This window comes from Osmerus eperlanus, chromosome 2, assembly GCF_963692335.1.
Source record: "Osmerus eperlanus chromosome 2, fOsmEpe2.1, whole genome shotgun sequence".
Lineage (NCBI taxonomy): Eukaryota > Metazoa > Chordata > Actinopteri > Osmeriformes > Osmeridae > Osmerus > Osmerus eperlanus.
The window spans coordinates 7,852,582-7,876,273 of record NC_085019.1 but is presented as its reverse complement, the minus strand read 5'-3'; the positions used below and the strand labels follow the sequence as shown (position 1 = coordinate 7,876,273).

Sequence of the window (23,692 nt, the reverse complement as noted above, 5' to 3'; positions counted from 1 at the left end):
GTCTTCTCATTTCCCCTGCAAGAGGCAGCCTCATCGTTGAATCAAAACGAATAAATTGGGCAGACCGGTGTAAAAATTGACCTAATCTCTATGACTTAAACGTCATTTTAAGTTTTTCCCTTCTCATGATATTTTCAGGCATTTAGCCTACTCATTGCATTCATTCATTAATAAAGAACCCCCTTTGAAGATTATTCTACGACGTTGCCCGGCAGTAGAAGATGGAATCGCGATTCAAACAGTACCATCTGCTAACTGAAAATATGCCCCCAAAAACGTAAATAATCTTGACATTTATTTAGTGGAAAATCGCTCATTGATAAAAAGCTCACTGGTAGCGATCATTGTCAGTAACAACGCAAAATGCAATATAGCCCTGTGTGGAGAAGCTGCCCCGGTAAATTCTACTACGGTACAGTACTAGACTACTGTTGTGTTCGTCTTGGTAGCGATTGCGTTGGTTGAATTGGATTTAACGTTCCGTTGTACGGTTTAGGCTAAAATTAATTATTTTCATGAACAGATTGACAACGTTTAGGCTGTGGCAATGAAGTTCAGGTTAGTAGTTAGATAGACTTTTGATTTAAGTAAGGGGAGTGCCGAACATTTTCTGTCGCCGTTTGACTTCCTAAACAGCTGTGTACTGTAGATGTTTTTGTAGTGTGTCTCGCGTAAGCTACAGCGTTGCAGTGAGCTACACTGGTTTGAAACCACAGGTAATGGTAATTTCACCAACAAATCGTTTACTAATGTCAGAATAAATCCTACAACGAAAATGTATATGTGAGGAATGTTTATTTTAACGATTGAAAACAGATACATCATAGACCACTGTAGTATGTGTTGCCCGGGCAACACAGGCTAACGTCATGATGCTAATACTTCAGTGAAATAGTAGACTACTGTTTCCGAAAGTAGATGTACTTCCTTAATAATATCAGCTTATATTGTACATTACACATCACAATTGTGTGTCATATCACAAAGTAAAATGAGTAAATAGTTATCACCCTGGCCTCTTGCTTGTGGCGTTTCTGCAGCTGCCTTGCAGTAAAGCTATAGTTAGCCTAGCTATCCCCCAAGTTAACAGATGCGAAATGAATGTTCTGCCAAGGGTAGTCACGCGTGTTTTCGTGACGTTAGTGACGTAGTGACGTTAGTAACGTCAGTGACTGTGGCTAGCAAATTAGCCACCGTTAGCTTCACTTTTCGCCACAAAAACTTAACTTAAGCCCAAACCATGCAACGGAACGTAAATTACAATAGAAGCAACTCAATCGCTACCAAGACGAAACTTTTGACACCTACGTTGTCTATGTAGGCCAAATATTGACTGAGTTTTAGGGGGGCAAAAAGAATAATAATAATAATAATATATATGTGAGAGAACAAAGGTTGTGCCCTTGCCGAAGGCAAAGCACACCCAATAATATATATGTGAGAGAACAAAGGTTGTGCCCTTGCCGAAGGCAAAGCACACCCAATAATATATATGTGAGAGAACAAAGGTTGTGCCCTTGCCGAAGGCAAAGCACACCCAATAAATATATATGTGAGAGAACAAAGGTTGTGCCCTTGCCGAAGGCAAAGCACACCCAATGATGTGCACAGTGACCATTTTCTGCTCCTCAGAGGAGATGATTTGAAAAGAAATCTGAAAAAGAAGAGGAAAAAAAATCTAACAGCTCCAACATTTCTTACCTAAGGCAGCATGCTATCCTCAACAATGTAAAACATGTTTCCCTTTCTATGTACTGTACTTTGAATTTATATTCCTTAGTATGATTCTTGCTGCACTATCATCTTAACCATCCACATGTGGATTCCTATTGTGTGGTTCTCCGGGGAACTGTTTGTACTTCAGTCATTTCCATGCAAGGGAGAGAGACACTTATGTTAGAAATAGCATTAAATATCTTTTCCTTGACAACCCACTCAGAGACCAGACTGAGACTGTAGCAGTAATGAATGACATTGCCCCATTTAAATGTTCTTTGTGTTGAATCCATCACATGGTCACGTGTTAGATAAGTTATGGTATCCAAAATAGTCAGTGGCCCACTTCCTGTCTGAAATTTTGTGTCATTCATTGAGAATGACTTCTAGGCTAAACACATTATGTGTCCATCATCATGCCATCATTGACAATGTTTAATCTCAAGTAATCTCAAAGCATCCACGGGTATGATTTGGATCATCAGTCGTGGAATGATTACCATAAATAAATAAAGACACAGTTACACTCCACTGTAAGTATACACAAGAAAAGTTGAGCCAGGTCTTTCTCTACATCAACACATGCCTTTCATCCATGCCCTGTGCCCTTGCCTCTCTTCCCCCCTTTGTTGCAAATGTTTTAGAGCGGAGAAAAACAACACATCATGAAGAATCTTTCGTTCCTCCTCTGAAGTGAGGTGTCGTGAGGGTTATCCTGCAGATCCAGAGATCAGTCAGTGCACTTTGGGGGGTTTTCATGAGCCAAATTATTTTTGAGAATTTGTTGTTGAACAGATAGAGTGCTGTAAGGTTTCTTTTTTACCTAAAATGTGAGCCAAATGAGGAACACTCACATGACGTAGCTCAAGGCTGATGAAGTGGTGACATGGGAAACGACCATCATTGGACAGTGTGCCTGGTAATGCCAATGTCATTGACACAGGGAATTTTAAAAGGGATAGCAGGCTTTCACACTGTTGATATACAATTTCTTTCCTAGGTTTCTGGGTCAATTCTCAAGTGTCTCCAACTGAAAATAGCATTGCTTTGGGACAAAAAGATCCTTTAACAAGTGGAAATTTGAGTCACTTTGTTGAGCTTTAGCAGCAACAGGAGGAGAAAGTCATGTACTTCTGATACATTCTTTTAGGTATTTATGATCTGCTTGATGTTGTCCTCAAATAGACTAGCTACCCATACCTTTTAATCACGACGTATGCATGTTTGCGACACCATGATTGGTGCCGCAATCATTAGCTGGGTATTTTTTGCACTGTAAATCTAGCGTCTCAATGTGGGAGGCAAGAAAGTGTAAATGCCTCATAATGACATTGAAAAACTGAATGACAAAATGTCAGGTTCCAGCGTAAACTCTGTGAGTCCACGTGCTTTCATTATACTTAGGCCATCGTTGTTCTCTCAATGTTGTTTTAATGACAAAATCATGAAACAGGTAGCAACAACCTTGGTAATATGATCCAAACTCACAATAGCACATCCACCGGAATATACAAATATAAGTCAAGTTGTCAGCTCTCAATTACATTTAGTCATTTAGCAGACGATCTTACCCAGAGCGACTTACAGTAAGTACAGTAAGTACAGGGACATTCCCCCGAGGCAAGTAGGGTGAAGTGCCTTGCCCAAGGACACAACGCCATCTGGCACGGCTGGGAATCGAACTGGAAACCTTCTGATTACAAGCCCGCTTCCCTAACCGCTCAGCCACCTGATCAAACATTTCTGCCACAGGTTTTGATGGAAGATTATATTGCAGGAAGAGGACAGAATCGTTGTTACTGAAAGGTCAGTAGAGTTTCCTGTTAATAAAAGCACTAGGGACATATTGGATTTGAATTAAGAATCCTCCCAACACCAGGACAAAGGCCTCTTTCCTTGAAGATAGATGAGCTGACATGGGTGTTGAGTCTGGACAGGCAGATTAACTCCAATACTAGGAGCAAGGTGTCCAGACAGTGGCTTTATTAGCTGTGTGTTGGAACACAATCAGCCTGCAGGCATGTCAGGGACCTGAGATGCTGATCAAAGGGGTATACAGAAGAAGTTGAAACAATGGTCTGTTCTGCAGGCTCAGCACACTGTGCAGGTGGGGTCTGTTTCCTGCGTCACACAGTGGATTGATTGTGAGAGTCTTTTCAGGCTCTTACAATACAGGTGTAGGAACAGGGAGTGTTTTCGTTTTCACTATTTGGATTACTGTGTGTTCGATCTAAAACCTTGGAAATGTGTAGAAGTGGAAAACAGAAAGGGAGAAAATAACGTATGTTTCGATGCACACAAATGTGTTGAAGATAAATTGATTTATTGTAAATATGTTTGCACTGTAGGTGTGAACTGTACAATGGATTTTCCCTTTTTACAACTTGCACATTATGACAAGTGTCCATTTATAAAAAATCTGTTTCTGTGTTCAAAATGATCTACTGACCACAGATGTAAATCCTTTCCCCTACACATTTATAATCAGGCATATTCAACCTTCAACCCTCAATGTACAGTCCAGGTCACCAGTACAATTGTCCAGTTAATAAGAATTGTTGGTGTTACACTCTAACCGTTAAACCCACATGTATACAACAAATGTCAACTACATAGAACTATAGCCTCATACAGGCATATACTAGACACAGTAAAGGGACATTTGAACAGATAATGATTATAACATTTGATTTAAATTTGTCTGGCGGTGAGTCAAACAAATAAACACTAGCATATTGTCATGTATCATGGTGACTAATTTTTTCACCCCTTTTTTCCCCCATTTCACAGAGCTTGTACTGCACTGTATTTGACTACATAAAGGACTTTTATTGTTGGACATCATGGCCTTCATGTAAAACAAAAATACTTCACTAACTTTACAGTCCATGCCAACTTTTGTCATGTACAAGTGCAATCTACCAGGCACTCCAAAACCCATTTTGCAGGGTTGAATTTGTGCACATAGAATACAGTAAGAAAAGGGCTGACTTGTTACAGTTTACATTCTGGTGATTATTGGTTACTCAGTTGATTCCTGTCTCCTGAACAAAAGATGATGATGCTGTTAGTCTGTGTGGCAACTGTGGCTTTTTAAGTAAAAGGTCAGCCCTTGTAGTTCTACTCAACATGACAACCTTGCACTAAACCACAGTTTCAACACAATAACACCTACTGTGTTGTAGAACACTACACTTTTGATACACAATACAAATGTGATACATAGGTACTGTAAGTAGGTATACCTTGTAATATTGTATTTTTGCATCACACAGTTGGTACTCTGACGTGTTTTATTACATTTTGGGACAATGACTGGTGCAAAAATGTGAAACATATGCCTTGCATATATAGTGAACGAACAATACTGTACATAGTATAACTATATTATTGTTCATAAGACATTTGAATCTGCATTAATAGGTGTGGCAGTTTGTGTAATGGCAACTTACATGCAAAAGTGAAATAAGGTTTTTGACAACTGTATAGTCATATAGAGGCAAGAGCAGGTTATGTGCCTTGGTTACACTGTAGGCATACTGTATAGCAATCTATTGTGTAATTACTGTACATCAAACAGAAGAAACAGTATGAATTAAGAGTCAATGCATCCAAAGTATTTGTTTTGGGTATATGTGTGCCTAATTGATAGTTACTGTATGACTCAAAGTAGGTACTGTATTGTCCTCAAATTGAGAGAAACATCTAGTAAGTATTTCTAAAGACAATTTTATGTTAAATTCACAGGACATTATTGTTTTTATCAAACGTGCCATGTGATTTATTAGGAGAACTACAGTGTCTTGGCCATATGCATGTACCTTTTAAGTTTCTAAAGAAGTGGTGAGTGACTGTGCTGGACAACGTGGACATGTATTTTCAGCAGTCGTCATGTGGAGCAAATGAATGACAAGACGGCTTCCTCTACTTCAGCCATTAGAGCCACCTTGTGGCTCTAATGGCTGCCATTAGAGCTGCCTGGCTGAAACGCAGGGAGGAAACCTTTAGAAAGTTGAACCGCAAGTGAAGACATGCAGACAAGGTGTGGGATGTGTCTGCATCACTTGGCAGCAAACGCAACGCAACACATGGCAAATTGCATCAGAAGCCCTTCAGAATGTCTTTTTTTGGTAAGCTAGGCGGGCATCTCAACTGTTAATGCATTATGCTCATGTGGGATTCCCAGAATGAGGCATTTCATTGAAATAGTCCTACGTTTTTATTTGATGACGCACAACTAGCCCACTTAACTCCAAAATTGTCTTCCGAATGAGAGTAACGGCATTGATCGGTAGGGGCTTACATAGCTTATTGTATGTTTGTAGAGTGGCAGTCGACTTTGAAGAGATTTGGGACTAAAACATAATCTGACCAATCCAAGACAAGCATGTATCATAAACATTATTCCATTTGTAGTTGTCCTTCCTAGGTGTAAAAATCATGTTTTCCTTTACTATCATCTGTTAATTTTAACAGTATAATAGTTAACACTTAATATTATTATTTAACACTGAATATTGCTAAACTGAATTAAATTTACTGATACATGATTTGGGATTTTTTTTTTCACTATGTATGTTAAAACAAAAGGATTAGAAGGGCACATGAAATGAGATAATTTCAGAGGGCATTCTCTTTCTTCATCCTGAGTTTCATATCATTCTACATAAAATGCTCCTCTCTAAGGTTAGCTCTGGTCTCTCAACAGCCACAGCTGAATCTCTTGGACATCATCTACTGTAGGATAATCAAATACTTGCTGGCACCGTCAAATGAGAGGCCATTGTACCCTGGTTGAACATTGATCTATGCTACTTTATCTGCTGAAGAATATAAAAAAAACACATTATTAGCTAAGTTACTGGCAGTGACTTTACAGAAGGAGTTAGGTTTAGTTTCAGGGTAAGGATAATACCAACAATGCATTGCTGAATTAAGAAAAAAAATTACATTATCCACACCATTACTGATATAAGAAAGTTGAAATTGGACATGCTTGATTAAGATGGAGCATTCATTTATCCTCATGTCCAGAAGGTCTTTTAAGGAATGTTTCTAAGAGCTATTTGATACGAACAGTATTGAATCCTCTTTGAAAAAGGCACAGTCCCTAACTTCAGTGAGAGTGCGGTGTATAAGAACACCACAGAACCAGTTTGGTAAAGACTTGATTCATCAGCTCTAAATGAACGACTATGCTGTTGGTATAGATATGGAGTTATCACTGTTTTGCAACGTCATCCCTGTCTCTGACATACATGAGCTTGCTTTAAGATGAAGTGCTGAATAACTCTCTCATTACAGTATATACAACATGTATGAGGAACCTTTCTTCAACAATCGATGAACACAAAACTCTAAACTGTGTTCAGATATACTGTAGTCCCATTGAATCATTCGATATGGACAACATAAATCGGACATTTTACAGGCCCGCTGAGATGTCATTAAATACTGACATTTGTAGCCTGAATGGTAATTTGAATGATCAGAGGTTAGACTTCTTTGCTCACGGGTTTAGTCAGACTTGATGTGATTATTGATTGCATTATAATCAGCAATACAGTGATTATTTAAATAACCCTTTGAGGTGTGAAGCGCTGTATTTTTCTGTTGTCACTCTCACCTTTCTGCAGGACTTTCATACATGGCAATCACATGCAGAGTCACGCACAAAGACACACTTGACTCCCTAAAAAGAGGGTCAGAGTCAAGCACTGCAATTCTTCTTCCGCCTCTTGACCAACCCCTCGGTTTTGTGTCTGATATTTCCCCTGCTCCCTGTCTTGCAGCTGCGATTCTAGTGGTAGGGGTAGTTGGGGCCCATCACACAGTCACTTCTGTCTTGCTGTTGGTGACAAAGTAGGGTTGCGGGGGCAGATAGTGCTGGCTGCGCAGGGTGTGCATCTCGTTCACCTGCTCCATGGTGCAGTGTTTCTTAGGGTCATAGGTCTGCCGCCGCCCCAGGGTCTCTGTGTCGTCCCAGCCCTTAAACATGCCTGAGGCGCCCATGGTGTTGGAGCTGTAGGCCAGGGTGTGGGAGGTGTGGGAGCTGTGGGTCTTGTTGCTTTTGGACTTGTGTCCGTTCTGCTTGAGGGAGGGCTGCGGCGGGGGGCTGTAAGGGTTGCTGGGCTCAGGCTCCACACGGACCGGCTGCATGGGGAGGCTGCCCTTGGCCGTCATCTCCACCATGTGCCGCCGGTTGGTGTAGAAGTTCTCATTTGACTTCTCCGCTGGAAGGCACAAACACCACAAAAGGGAACAGAACGATTAGCAAACCGAGAAAGTTCAATATCTTATGCCAGCCTTGCTTTATAGTTAACATATACAGGTCATGTTGTGATTATTAACACATGATTGTCATGCCGGTGCAGATTAATTCCGCCATGAGAATTGTGGTGGAGATGTTGAAAAACAAACAATCCCAATATGCCCTTTGCGAATGTATTGTCTCAAAATACTTACCTGATAGACATTATTTATGATTAGGGACAAAGATTAATCTGACTGGCAAGATGTGGGTTGGCAGTTTTAATGGGTAAAAACTGCCAGGGTTTTTAAATAGTTTGGTGGTGTTAATTATCAGCACAATTAAATGTTGCCAAAGCTGTATTGAATGTCATCATGCCTGAGTATGCCTGTAATAAAAAAAATAAAAAGTTTTATCTACCTATTATCATCTGGGAACATGCTGGTTCTGACTGTCAGAGAATCATCTGGGAACATGCTGGTTCTGACTGTCAGAGGATGTGGACAGGCCTGTGTGCACACATCTATTGTATATGCAAATATGGTGTCATTCATGTCTCCAACACAGCCCCGACATTAAAACAAAATAAAGTGCTAATTGGTGGCGAGCACACCATGTTCCAATGTAAATCCCCATCATTTCACTGTGACATTTCCCATTTCTTTTTAATTGAATGTCCTACAGGTGACCTTTAATAGGCTCTGCCCCCAGCTGGTAGGTGCTGGGGTTGCTTTTGTGCTCTGGATCAAAGGCCATGATGCAGCAGACACATCTGAGATGAGGGGAGTGGACGAGGGAGCCGTGTCTCCTCAGAACAAGCTCCTTTCATACAGCCGATGAAGCAGACTTGCAGACTAAAACACACCAGAGAGACAGGGACATCACAGTGGCTCACCAGGCAGAACCCAAACAGTTTAGTTGAGTTAAGCTTCCTCAGGCTGTCTCCCAGTCCCCAGTCCCACGTCACCTCCATCTCCACCGCTCTCCTTTTCTCTGCCTCTCCATCTCTTAGTAGATAAGATTTCCCCCTGTCTTTATTTTCGTTTTACCCTAATGATCGGTCTACTTGACGGTTCTTGAGTGAATTAGCATCAGCTGCATCTGAATGTCACACAGTGTCTGCTGTTCCACATGCAGAATCCTCTGCTTGATCAGGGCTGCAAATCGCACTCTGACAGCTGTCATCTCTCTGAAGCTTTTTACTGGCTGTGCCTTTAATTGGATGAGACGGAATCCATAAAAGTATATCTGTTTCAGTTCCCTGCTAAAGACTATCAAATGTTTCCATCAATGCTTTTAGACCCATCAAAGACAGTCAGTTTCTGATGCCGGTCTTGAATTCTGTTAATCACACCATATATCATATGCTCTGACTCATGCCTCTTGAACTGTGTTCATGGTGTGTCGGCAAACCAGCTTTGTTTGAAGGTCCATTGGTATCAAACATGGAAATATAAATAAATTAGTATGCTTCTTTTGAAAATGTTGTACATTTCTGTTTATTATAGGATAGTGTAGTTCCGGTACTTACTGTACGGTAGTTCTACCATACATCATGCTCAATAACTTCAAGCATTGAATAAAATACCTCCCAACCCGTAAGATGGGTGAGAGTGAAGGTAGAACAAAGGTCATCATTTCATTATACTATTGTCCGTTTTAATTTGATGATACTAAATTGAATTACTTGCTAAAGCGATGTGCCAAATCTATTGAATATGTCTGTTACAAATACAGAACTAAGATCTTATTAAATCACTGAGGCACCAAGAAGGGGAGTCTTAAACATTTATGATGAGATTGTAAGTTGCAATTATAAGATCTAAAAACTTCTTACAGAAATGATTACATAATCACAGTAAAACCATTTCACCAACAGCACCATTATGGATGGCAGTTCGTGGTGAATATTTATTTGATGTGAGCGGCCCTGGGTGATAAATGATAAATCAATAGCCATTGTGCAAAAAATCTAAGGTTTTTTTCTTTCTTGTCTGACAAGGTAATCAATTCTAATTTCGAATACTTTATTTACACACAGCTAATTTCACATTTCTGTGAAAAGCTCTTTTCCCAAGCCTTGCTTTAAACAGAAAGTGTCACATAAACACTGTCTTTCAGTACACAAGCATTTGCATGCTAAGATTGAGATGGAAAGTGGAGATGAGGCAAAATAATAATTATAGCTGGCAGAACATATCTCTAGTGCTTCGTGTGCTTTACTCCAATTCAGATGTGAGAGATGTGCATTGTGTTAATTAGCTCACATTTAATCATGTAATTTGTCTGTGATTACATGGGACTTCCACACTTCAGGAGCACACGTTCTCTCTCCAAACTCTGTTCACAGTACTGTATCACACTACTTGTCTTTGAAATTGTGAGAAAATGGATGCTATTGAACCAGCAATATTTCCCTTCCACAAAACATTTTGTTTTACATACCGTTTCTGGAATAGGACATATAAACATTGACAAGCCTCAAAATAAGCATCAGTCTCTCACCAACAGCCTTTAGGGAGGCATATTTGTTGATCTCCTTGCCAGGTTGCTGTTGCTCATAGGGGTGGTTGAGCTGTCCAATGGGAGGGTAAGGGTGTGGTGGGGTTAAGCCTGCCATCATAGCTGATCCTGAGCCCACACTGTTCATCTGGTTGCTCTCTGCAGGAAGACAAAAAAAGAAAACATAAGAACCCATGGCCAGCGATACTGTATCGGTATCTCTCGGACATACTTCATGCACAGCAGTAGAAGCTTGGTACACTTTTACGTTCTTTGTAACATTTGCTAGTTTGTGTGCATAAAGTACTCTAACTGCATGAAGTCGCTCACCATCATCATGAAACATGTATAGATGTTATACATATATATAGATAGATATATAGATGTAGATATAGTACATATAGATGTAGATCAATGGGAGTACAATTACAGACCAAAATCCAACCACCAATGGCAGTGCATATTTGTGAATTAAAACAACAGTTTTTACTCACGCTGTAACAGTACAACACTTTTTGTGAGTCTAGAAAGTCTAGAAACTGGAGAAAGTATCCAATGAAAGCTGGAGGAGGTGAGCCCTGACAGTACCCTGTCTGTGTGGGTGCTTACTGACCCATCACCCAAACTTTAGTTTTCTCTGCTAAGGGCATCTCTTCATGTCCACCCCAGGATACAAATCATTAACCATGGATCGCTCGGAGTGCTAGCCAGTTCCAACTGCGCTAATCCCCCTCCAATCCAATTTCTTTTGAACTGGTTTCCTCCAAACAAGCTCCTGCTGATATAACATCCAATATCCCTGATGGAAATGAGCCTGGTGGATGGATGGAAACGGACAATGTTAATTGTTCCAGCTTCTTGGTTGCGTCACTCTCCCAGTGGCTGGCTGTCTCTGGGGACCCAGCTGGGGAAAGTCAGGACTGCTCTTTGTAAAACTGTACTAATCCAACAGAAGACATCTGCTTAATTGAGGGGTGCACAGAACCAGGGTAAATTGACTGGCCCCCTGCCTGCTGGCATGACAGAGCAGCCAGATGTCCCAAGCATCATTTTCCACTGCCCTGATAGCACTGGGAGGTCAGGAGAGCACGCCCACACACAGGTGGCCATTCGGGGGATGCTCCGTGCATCACCACCTTAACAAACAAAGCAGAAATGTCCTTCCCATCATGGCTGTGCTGGTTGGTGAAATCCACACAACCCAAAAGTCACGTTTATTAGGCAACTCATGTCACAGCACTGACATTTAGTTGACGTTCAGTTTTCTTCACACATAAATACCAGCTTCTGTACCAGCTAAGTGCCTCCAAATGAGAATGGTGACAGATGAGGATGTCCCCTCAAGCATGTGATGCTGTACAAGTCAACATCTCTTCCTCCTCTTCTCTCCCTAGTATCCAAAAGCTGCAATGAGCACCAACCATAAGCCCTTGGGAGAGCACAGTTGTTATAACACAACATGGGTGCCATAGCTTGGCTTGGCATACTGAGCTGGCATAGTTAACCTCCAAAGTTCCAAATGGTTAGTCGGACAGTGGTATAAATTATGGACTTTGGCAGCAATTATGTTATACTGGCAGCAAGCTTTGTGAGGATTACTCTTTTTGTAAAAGCAGAGTTTACTAATGGTAAAACATGATACATGATTGATCGTACGTTGTGGTAATTTGTTTAATTGATAACACAGATCATTTCAGAATAATGATGGCAATCATGTAATTGACAACAAAATGTTTTTGCACATATATTACTCGACAAGCACACTATTTAAAATCCATGTCATACCCACAAGCAGTCTGGGATAATTGTCAACAAGAAGACTAATGAACCACTAATGACTTGTTTTTCAAGGCAACAGGTCATCATTTTTTGCAGACATGTTGACTCTTCCACAGCCTAGCAGAGGAGGGGAGAGGGAGAGGAAAAAGGCCCATCCTGTTTACTTCTGCCCCAAATGTTACTGGGCAGTATACTTAATTGGATTGACTTACTTTTAACAAAACTTGTCATCATGCACTTGCTACAGTACAGTTCACACTGACAATATAATGTCAGACAGACAATGCTTTGACTTCCTAATCTCCTTCGAGCGTTATAATACCAAAATGTTTGGTAACAAATAAACATCTAATCAGACAGATAGTGTGTGTAGCAGCAACACCTTAATCACGTCACACTCCACATCGCTAAAGGTCAGTGGTGTGTTTAACGTTGCAAGTACCTCATCCAGACACTTAGGTATCTCGTCACACAGCTACTGCTGCTGAGGTTGTTTGTTTTGGATTGAGGACAATGGGCTGAGAAGACAAACAACACTTGATGCATGGGGGACGGGACGGGGGGACGACATTGCATCAAAAACACTTATGCCAAATTGAATGAAACATTCTCAAACTGGTCTAGGTTAGCAGAGACCATGTGTCATGGAAGACATGTCAACTATCAAGGAAATGCCACCCGAGCTTTTATTCTCCTCATCTTCCCCTGGTAGCCCCTTTGTGTGGAAGTTAGTCATCTTTTTCTTGACAGCTACTTAATGAATATGTCAGCTCTAGTTATGCCTGTTTCCTGCCAGGTGACACAGAAGGACCTGACAGGTCTCTCTAATCCTGAGGAACATGGTCATCACTGGATATACTTTTTCCGAAGGCTGGCAAGACTTGTATTGGAAGTATTATGGACAAATGAAAAACACACATACGGCCAGTATTGATTCATTGATCATTCATTGATTCACATTCATTCAAATGGCACCTGGAGGGTTCTACTGTAACCCAAAACCCCCCACTGGTAATAGTTTTCTTGATGTACAAGAAATGTCAATTGGTGTCCCATTCATGCTAACTGAGCAGGGAATCTATGTGAAGAATCATCCATCAGTTTTGTGAAATATATAGATCATACCAGCAAAAGTGACTGACATTGCTAATCAGAAAATCCTGCTGAGAAATTCTTGTGAAATACAGCATTAAAGAAACACATTTCCCGAGGAAACCCACTGGTCCCTGAGGATTCTCTGCTATTGGGAATAATTCAGGATGGAACAAGGGAAGAAGGGAAGCAGAAAGTCAAGCTAGACCCAAAGAGACCCTGACATGAATTAATGATTATTTTTGGACCCCTTTTTCTCAAGGAAAGTTTATTCCTTGAAAATGACAGGGGAAATAGGAGACCATGTCAATGCAACTACAATAGATTTGACTTTAAAGGGGGGACTGATCTGTTTTGAAAGCGGAAACTGGGTGTGTTTATTTTCTTTAGCAGTGTAATTAATGAAAGAGGAGACTATGCACTGAGATGGAAAGTGGGAGGATGGCAGAGAGAAATCAAGGTCAGGGACAGGAGGTGTGAACCAAACAGAAAACAACTGCCAGAACAACTTCAAAAGGACTCATCTCTTGTGCAGATTTTTTAATTTTTGGGGGTAAGTTTGCTTTTCTAAAGAATCAACTTTTAGTTGTTGGGAGACCACTATTCCTTGGTGGAGCATCTCCTTGATAAAAACAGATAATTAATACAGAAATTAGGCTAATTAGGACCTCTTTTCCCACTGGTCAAAAGGGAACTTTCAGTTCTGTGCTAATTACTTAAGAAAGTACCATGCAATTATCTATGTTGTCCCATGAAAAAGCATAGAGGGATTGACGTGGAGGGGCAGAGTGAAAGCTGTAAGGGCCTTTTCATTCCATTGTTCACCTGAATTACCCACATCCTGGGAATAATGGCCAATCATGGTGAAGTATAATCATGCGGACAGCAAAAGATTAGACAAAAGACTGAAGTGTCCATTCCATAGAGAGTTTCATTCCTGTTCTCTTAGCATGAATACCTTGTTGTGATGTATCAAATCATGTGTGTTGCAACCAGGATCAAAAGCTACTTCTTGCATGTATCTCATAAGAACAGAAGCATTGTTCTATCTCTATCATTGAAGGGGTACAGTATACTAATTTGTGTTTCGTTATCTGCATTTTTCATGTCTGAATATAATGCACAAAACCTGACTCTTAAGCTTCACCATAGTGTTTCAAGAATTAAATATATCCCTTAATTCAACCTTGTCACATTTGCAGGTGAAGAGATATTGTGAAAACTTGTTGTAAGGTTAAATACTTAAAGGTTGTTGCAGAGAGTATGCGAGTCAACACTACAGACATAGATACCTCCCCAGGACTCATTAAAAATTAACGGGTGTATTTTGGGAGCAGGCTGCCCCAAAGGAACAGTACTATGAGAAGGACACTCTTGTTTACAGGTTACTTTTCAAACGGGAATGATAATGATCACTTAACTCCTATTCTTCTAGATGCCTGTTGATGAAGTTGCTATAGATGCTGATGTCATGTAAAGGTTTTTTGGGATGGTTTTTTTCAGTTGTTCCCACTCTAGGATATATCCTTTGAGCACAGGTCGGTCAAATACATGTCATAATATTGTATGGATAGTTAAAGCAAGTGAAAGACATCTAGACACCTTCTTTAGATGTCATACTGACATCCTTAGAGTGTCAGTTCTGGTCTGGTGAAATCCAGTAAAATCCAAAACTCTTAAATCACACTTGGGTACCAGAATTGTATATCATGTTATGTGAAATGTTTGATGAGAACAAAGATAATATGTACATAATAGTAACATGACGCAGTGCCCAAAATCTAACCTTAATACATAATCTGACTGACATTGTGTGGCATTTTGGGAGTAGATTAGAATACAGGCGCCTCCATCACCAACATCTCCAATCATGAATGTAGTTTCATTTGCCGTAGATTGAGTAATTATCCGTAGTTCGCTTTTCAAATCCAATGTTTGATGGCAGGGGTGTCTCAAAATACTGTATATGCGTTGAACAGAGCAATGTAGAGGAATAGATCTAGGCCACAGACAGTGGGATCCAATCAGAGAAGTTAAGCTCTTGCTGTGCGATAATAACTGCAGATATAGCCTGATTTCTGCCTTTGTACCTCACCTGTGCTCATTACCTTACTCCTTACTCTGCCCATGTACATGAGCTTCCCCAAGTGTTATTGAGGACAACATTTCATTTAGTAAATGCTTATGCTCATGGCTTGATTGACTAAATGGGTGAGTGGGTTTGACTTCAAGTGCATTTTCACATCTATTACCTTGTGCTCAGAAAAATTATGCATGACATCTAGCAAATGTACATCCCAGCACTGCATACTTTATGAATAAATTTACACTATTACATTGTGTCCTTTGTGCTTAGTAATTAACGTTGACATTCACCTATGCTAAGTGTACATTAACAGGATGATACTGCTTTTATGACTTATTCATGGTGACCTCATATTGTGCACTTTAGGAACTGATAATTTAACATTTGGGGGAAAAGGGAATGCACCACATAACGATTTGCAACAACATGTTAAATATGCATAAACCATTTACCATTCAATGCATTAAGATCTGTGGACTTTGTGTTGGTGGGAGCTACTTAATGCCACACAAGTTGGTGGGGTTGTGTAATCAAATGGTGCTCTTAATATGTCTAGTTGTGTCAGAGGTGCCAGAGCTTGGAGATTCCATGTATTCCATGCATTTTCGGAAGCAAATGTTGCTTGCTCTCTGCAGAAAACGGTGTCTACGATTATTAAAGCAAACTGCTATTATATATTTAAGTGTTTTCAAAGTGCTTGAGCTTCTTATTAAAGACAAATGCAATTACTTGAGGCAGTGCTTTATTTCTTTCCATGCTGTGGGAGTAATCAATTATAATTTGTTATAAATAGTGCTAATCAGCATCTGATAGAGTTTGACCAATTCATTCACATTGAGCATTTTCAATACATACATTTTCAGCAAACTGATTTTAGACAATTTGACCCTAGGAGAAAGTATAACTCAAATATGTTATAGGTAAAAGTATTATAATAATAACTATAATAGGTATTGAAACATATGCATTGATACAATGGACATAAAACAATACACTCCTTTACACAAATGTGTGTAATAATAGTGTTTTTGTATACTATGTGATATCTTTAGCTTTTTTTCATCATAGTAGGTCACACATATATAGCTCCACTTGTCACCAAGGGATTGCATGGCTAGCCGTTGCGAGTTGGCAGCCAGAGCAGACTTTGTTCTCGCCCGGCTGACTGCCTGGAGAGTAAAAGAGCCCAGGCTGCCACAGGTGCCCTTTGCTCAAACAGGGAGGCCTGAAGGAAAGGAACATGACAGTGTGGGTGGCCAAGATAGCCCTGCAGCACACGAGCTGCCCGCCACCCTAAGGAGAGAGCGAAGCAGAACGCAGCCATGTCTGAGGGGAATGTGTCATCTGTGATGGGTAACGTGTCAGAGAGAGAGAGAGAGAGAGAGAGAGAGAGAGAGAGAGAGAGAGAGAGAGAGAGAGAGAGAGAGAGAGAGAGAGAAAGAGAGAGCTCCGTCTGGACCATCTCACTCAGTGTCAGCTAGACAACACAACCCCTGGCTCACAGCACCCAGTTCAGCTCTGGCACGGTTACACCTGATGGTGCCAGACATGACAAACAGGCACAGCATTGTGCCCTGTGGCCGTGTCCGTCCATCCAAATTCACCCCTGCCAACCTATCCCCGAACCTTGCCCCAGAGCCAGCAACATAAAAAACAAGGAAAACCTGCCACAGCGAGAAATGTTCCTTTTCAGTGCTGCTTTTGAAGTGTGAATTTCGGAGAATCCCTCAGACATATCCCTGCGAACACTACAGTATGAAGGAAATACAAAACATTGCCTCAAGTACATCTATTCCCAAGGCTTTCCTCTGAAAGGTCCAAACTCTGTACTGTACACCGGTGCATTGCGTACTAACGGGGAATGTTCAGTGTTCTAAAAGTATCCTCACACCAGTTTTTTGTGTTTTGTGTCTTTGATATTGCAGTTAATGAACATCACAATACCAATGAAAAAGACATCATGCCACAGTCAACAGTGTACCACCAGTCGTCACTTCTGAAACGAAAACATCGCCACATCCAATGCAATCCAAAACCTCAAAGCTTTCTTAGAAGGTTCTGGCCTAGTGTCCAAATACCTTCATTTAAAGCATGAGTGAAGAAAGATTCTCTTTGTCTCACTGGTATTATTATGATCTTGACAAATCTTCCATGTAACCATTCAATCAATGGCAGATTAGTCTGCTCAGTTTCATTCTTATTCTTACTGTACGGCAATTGAAATTTAATAAGGGATTATAAAGATCTCGTTGATGAGATCTTCAGACATAACCAAACATTACAACTGGGGAGGTTGAACATGTCATGTTGTCATATTGCACAAGACTGCTGTGGATTTGGAATTCATGACCATCTTTTTAAGCCTACAGAGAGGCACACTGGGACCATGTGGTTAAGCTTTGCATATCATGTGTCAATATGTCTGTGGTCAAAAGGGTTGTGCAATATGTCCCCCCTGTACTGTGAAGATGTTCATGTGTGATTTTATCTTCTGTGGAACTCCAAGATGGAGTCCAGAACAGATTTCCCTACGGGGACATTAAATTATATCTTATCTTTTCTTACGTGATGATCCAGGGATTCAAGCTCTTACTTTCACCAAGTTAAAGTTTGCTTTGAGTATTGCTTTCTAATAACCAGTATATATGGAGTGGAGGAGATGCTCTGTAGACAACAGTGCTGGGGCTGCAGTTGCCTGGCTCAGAGACTCTGATTTACACAACCACCTACCTGTCAACATGTCGGCTCAGCTAGTAATGAACTGATAATTATTCCAGGAGGGGGCGCGGTAGAAAAGAGAGGTCTCCGTTTAAAGAATGATTAATTATTCGCCTGTCACGGCAGCGCCAAGACATCACCTAAATTCATTAAACAGAATGATAATTTCAGCAGAAGGAGAAATATTCTGGTCGTGAGAGGTGCACTGACAGGGTAGCGTAATCATCTGGAATGAACCAAGACAGGCACAGCGCGGCACAGCCGTGCCCAAATTTCTTTAAAGATTCACGAGTTCTTCATACTCTCTACCGCTTTCACACCAGGAAACAGGGTTTGACTCTGTCATTTAATGTATTTATTTTTTGTATCTGTATTGTATCTGTTGATGCATTGTATTATGTCTGTGGGTTTTGATGTTGGGTGTTTTTTCAATTTCAAACAATCCAACAATAAACCTGAACTGGGGCCTTCCCGGTACCATATAGGCTAAAGCCTTACTGCAGCCATGGCACTTTGCTGCATATCCTCCCCTCTCTCTCCTTGCCTTTCTTGTCGTAATTCACCACAAGCTTTCCATTAAAGCATGAAAAATGCCCCCAAAATAAGGCTAAGGCTTTTTGTCAGACTGTAATATCATTACGGTGTATGGTAAATAGACCTGTGTGGTGTTACATTTCATGTACAGAAGCTGAGCAGTTTCTGACCCAAGTTTAATGAACATATGGACCTGCACCGCCTCCACAGGTCAGTTAGGAATTCACTGAAGTAAGGCATTTCATTCGTAACCTACAGCAGTTTCCTATGTTGATTCGACAAGAAGCATTGCAGGGTTAAAGTTCCATTTAAAGTAGACATTCCCTCTGTAAAGTGCAATCTAAAGTTGAAGAGGGCTGTGGGGGGAGAACAATTGTCAGCACAATTTGTGAGATCTCCATGGAAAGAGCCATGCAAAGGACACATCCTATATAGACAGTGTTAGAACTGCAAAATTATGCAGGGTCTTAGTTGCCTCAGTGGGGAAATTAATACACAGTCAAATGTCATGCATTCTGCCACAGCATGTTTAAGAGCCCGTCTGTATCCAACAACCTGGATTGACTACCAATACCTGTCTTTCCAAGGAGATGCCATGCGAAAAGGTACTGATCAGTGTAAATTGTATTTAAATGTGCCTTCTCTGAAGCACTAGTGGACAATCAATGTTACAGAGCTTTCAGTGAAAAGTAATGTGAGCTTTGATCCAACTTGCTAGTCCTAGATGGTAGAAACAGTTCTTATGTATTTCAAATGGATATCTTGATGTTATTCACATAATCATGACGATCATGTGAGCCTCTAAAAACATTTTCTGACAAGATAATGCCATGTTCTCTGTATATAAAAATTACGAGAACATGGAAATAAATTAACACAAAACTGTCTCATGTGTCAGTCTTAGTGTAGGTGATTCCATTTACATAATGTACCATTGGAAAGACTGGTCTACCAGAAGCTGAGGAGTTAATGTGCTTGTTTTACATCTGTGGTAATGGGATTTATTTTACAGGTGTAATCCTGTACATGTCAGAGTGGTGATATCCCAGAAGGTCTCTTGATGTTAAATTAGACTACTTTTGAGAATCTTTACTGGAGGACAGAATTTCATTTTTGTTTTCTGCAGCATTTTAAGAACAGCAGTGTTTGGTTTGTTTACCTATTTCAATGGCTAATAGGGCACAGAAGTCTGGCTGATGGTGTGCCTCACAACCTCGTAACTTTACCTCAGTACCATGTAGCTTCAGTATCGCTTTGGCCCTGTGTAAGGGGGTCAAAAGGCTGAGCGGTTAGGGAGTCGGGCTATTAATCAGAAGGTTGCCGGTTCGATTCCCGGCGTGAAAATGATGTTGTGTCCTTGGGCAAGGCACTTCACCCTAGTTGCCTTGGGGAGAATGTCCCTGTCCTTACTGTAAGTCGCTCTGGATAAGAGCGTCTGCTAAATGACTAAATATAAAATGTGTAACCTGACTCATAACACAGTACTACATTGTGTTTTACGTAGCTGCCATCATTCAGATTTCACTCGCAAAGCACTTTTAACTCCTGTGATGTCAATGCATCTCACCCCCCCCCCCCCCCCCCACACACACACACACACACCATTTTCCATTAAATGGCCCAGCTCCCTACAGTCTCACACTGCACTCTCCCTGTTATTTTTCCTTGGCGCGCAAGGAGACAGCTCTTTAGCAGCACAACACCTGTGTGTCAACGGCACCCTCTCAAGAACAGTGACTGCACTATCTGGCGCTGCAAACAAAGATTATCCATTCCCTCTCTTGTAAAAACAACCTATTTCTCCACGAGACAACTCAACAGTGGGAAATGGGATAAGAAAAATCTATTCACACACCATGAGGAACATTCTTTTTTTCTGTTAAGGTTAACAAAACCTTATCCATCAAGCAGATCAATAGACATGCATTACTTCTCTGACTGGGATTCTGATGCTCAAAGTCTTTACACAATTCTCAGCACAAGCTATATAATTATTGTATGCAAACACTTATGAAGACATCAAGCTTTGATCACGACCAGCGTGGGCATCTGTATAGATCTACTGTGTGTAGTAGCAGACACAAACAATCCCAAAAAAGTGAATGCCACAATAGACGATTAAAAAACCTTCAGCCCACTGAATAACACATCATTTTGTACACTGGCACATTGGCACATTATGTTGTGAAAAGTAGACCGCTGACAAGGGCTGAGATTACCTGAAAACTAGCTTCTTGTGCACCCACTGTAATCCACAGGGCTCTTTTGTGCTCAAGTGTGGAAGTTTCCCACTTTAGTGTGGAAACAACAGCCAGTGCGTTCATGCTAACAGCCTTGTAACAGAGCAGGTCAGTCGCCTTTTTTAACACAAAGGTCTTGAGTCGAGCAAATCTCTAACAGCTATATAAAATCCCAATTAAACATGTCACCTTGCAATGCAGAAATATCATATATAATATGTCAAACTAGGACAGGGGAAAAAGACCAGTCCTTTGTTTACTGTATATCAACACGTGTCGGTAACAAGCGGACATGCAATCCATTGGAAAACCAACCTCATCAATGTGTGTAGCGTGTGGGTTTTTTGAGCAGGAAAAAAGAGGGGGGAGAGTCTCAGAGCAAGACAAAGAGATGGGTGAAGCAGAGAGATACTGTAGAAAGAGAGACAGAGAGCGGGTGGAGGGGGGATAGTGAAAAATGTTGTAGTGGGAGATAGAGAATGGTGAAATTGTTATGTTAGTATTAGTCAGAAGCAGTCGATGAGGATAATTATCACAGTATGTTAAGTGATTACTGAGGACATGAGTAATTGCTTCACCAACCCACAGGACTTTCCAAAATGGACTTTCTTTCACAAGTTTCTCTCTTCTCTGAAACACCTAAATCAGGCTAGCAAAGTGATGTGTGAATTTCACATCTGCTTTGCTCCAATGACAAAGGCTGATCTGATTCAGTGGTGCGTTCAATCGACTGTATGAACATAAATACAGAGATGTGCCTTACAGGATATGAATTAAAAGGACTGGATACGATTTGATGATGAATGTTTTATTGTGTGATGGGACAAGGTTGGGTTGGTTATTTTGATTCACAATCTCAAAACCTTACTTTGGCTTTAGATTCCAGCCCTCAACAGATATAAGCTCCTAAACAATTGTATTTTTTCAAATATAGAATTGTATGTAATTCAATATGAATGAAGATAATAGACTGCACACTTACGTTGATTAGTGATTTGTGGTCTGCTGACTTGCATGGTGTCATAGTGCTGGCCATGTACTCCAATGCCTTCTGAGTGTTCTCCTGGAGCAGGCTGGCGCATCACCTGGGCAAGAGCTCTGAGGAAACATTGCTTTCTCAGTGACATCCTCTCCACACCATGGTCCTCTCCACTACTCCCAATATAAGAACTCAACTAATACTGTATCCATGGGAAGACTGTACTGTAGTTCAAGGGTTATGTTTCCACAAACTCCAGTTCTGATCATTAATGCTTACTCCAAAGAGTGTTTTAAAGTACACTACAGTAACAGATAAATGTGCTGCATCAAGTCAATAGGCTCACCTACTGAAATTCAAACTGCATCAAAATAAATGGAGAAGCAGGGTAAGCTGGGTGTGAGACTGAAAAGAAATGTAGACAAATGTAGACAGCTAATTTCAATGACCAGTTTATAATGAAAACAGGGAAATGTAGGGCAACGAGATTATCAAACCCCCAACCGATTTCTTTAAGGAAATGTGGCCATTACTCGTACTAGTTGGTTGCAACATGGTCGAGAGTACCAAGACACAATACAATGGTATTAGTCTACACTTAATTAAAAACATAAGTAGGCCTATTAATTAAAATAAACACTGCTTTAAATGTAGAGGGGTGGTCTAGGATTAATCGTATTATTGAATTTAACCTTGAAATTGATTTATTAAAATGATTAAATGAACTCAAATCAGGAAACATTACATTTAATTGAAAGCCTTTTTGTCATTTTTCACTTTTGCATTCCATGTCTTCTGACTGCATCACCAGTGTGCTCAGTGCTTCTTTGTAATTACTTGTCGCCTAAATGTATAGTACCTGGACATGTTTTCTCTGTGTGGTCGGTGCGCCTTCTCTAGTCCTAATTTCGTGAAGATCCCAACGAGTGCCATAATAGCCACGACACCACATACTATATACACAATCAAATTAGTCTTATCCTTGGTGGGGTCGTGTGCAGGGTCGTTCCTTTTCGGTGGGGGTTTGCCGGTCTTCAGCCACTGTGGAGTGTCGTAATTTTTGCAGGTGGTTTGGTCTAGCCGCGAGATTTTGTATTCGCAGCAGAATCTAAAGCCACAGGTCCCGCAGCAGTACAGGTAACTGCCCGTGGTGCAGTTGAAGGGAGGGTCCCACTGACCCATAACGTCGTAGTAACCGCTGCACCTGCCTTCTTTGTGTGGGACTTCAGCGATGCTATTCTCCACATCTTTCGAGTCGTTGACCATAACAATGCCGTCAAGTTCCTGCCCTGGCTCCCCCTCCGCGTTGCACACAAGAACTTTCACCAAAAAGTAACCGAGTAACAACCCCGCGCTTTTCATCATGTGCCTCCCTTTTTCTCCACTGTAGCCAAACGACAGAAGACTACCAAGTCTCATAAAAAGCCTGAGTACATAATCCAAAGAGGTGAGAAACAGCCATCCACAAAACAATCATGACTGTCTAACACTACTCGTGTTATTTCTTCTAAAACAGTAAATTAAGACCTTAAACCGACTGTAATTGGTTCTAAGCGAATAGAGGCTTCTTGCTTCAGGTATCTACAATAGTTTTGAGCTCATGGTTCTACGCTGCGCCACTAACATTCTCCGTTGATATTCGGAACCTATATTGGTCGTTCACTCAAGGCAGTGGGGAAAGAACGTACGAGGAGAGTGAGTGAGAGAGTGGGAAAGAGGACGAAGAAGACACTTGTGTGGGAGAGAGCGTGTGTGTGTGTGTGTGAGAGAGAGAGAGAGAGAGAGAGAGAGAGAGA

The 23,692-nt window shown here is 40.9% G+C and overlaps 1 protein-coding gene across 1 annotated transcript; it reads right to left on the bottom strand.

Annotated features, from left to right (window-relative positions):
* Positions 1–3,452: 3,452 nt before the first annotated feature.
* Positions 3,453–23,612, bottom strand: shisa9b (shisa family member 9b). The gene is made up of 4 exons (XM_062450547.1): positions 22,756–23,612; positions 21,900–22,015; positions 10,472–10,627; positions 3,453–7,949 (listed from the first exon to the last, which is right to left on the bottom strand). Exons 1-4 carry the CDS (start codon positions 23,313–23,315, stop codon positions 7,543–7,545), a joined length of 1,239 nt encoding a protein of 412 aa, XP_062306531.1. The 5' UTR covers positions 23,316–23,612; the 3' UTR covers positions 3,453–7,542.
* Between the last annotated feature and the right edge of the window lie 80 nt (positions 23,613–23,692).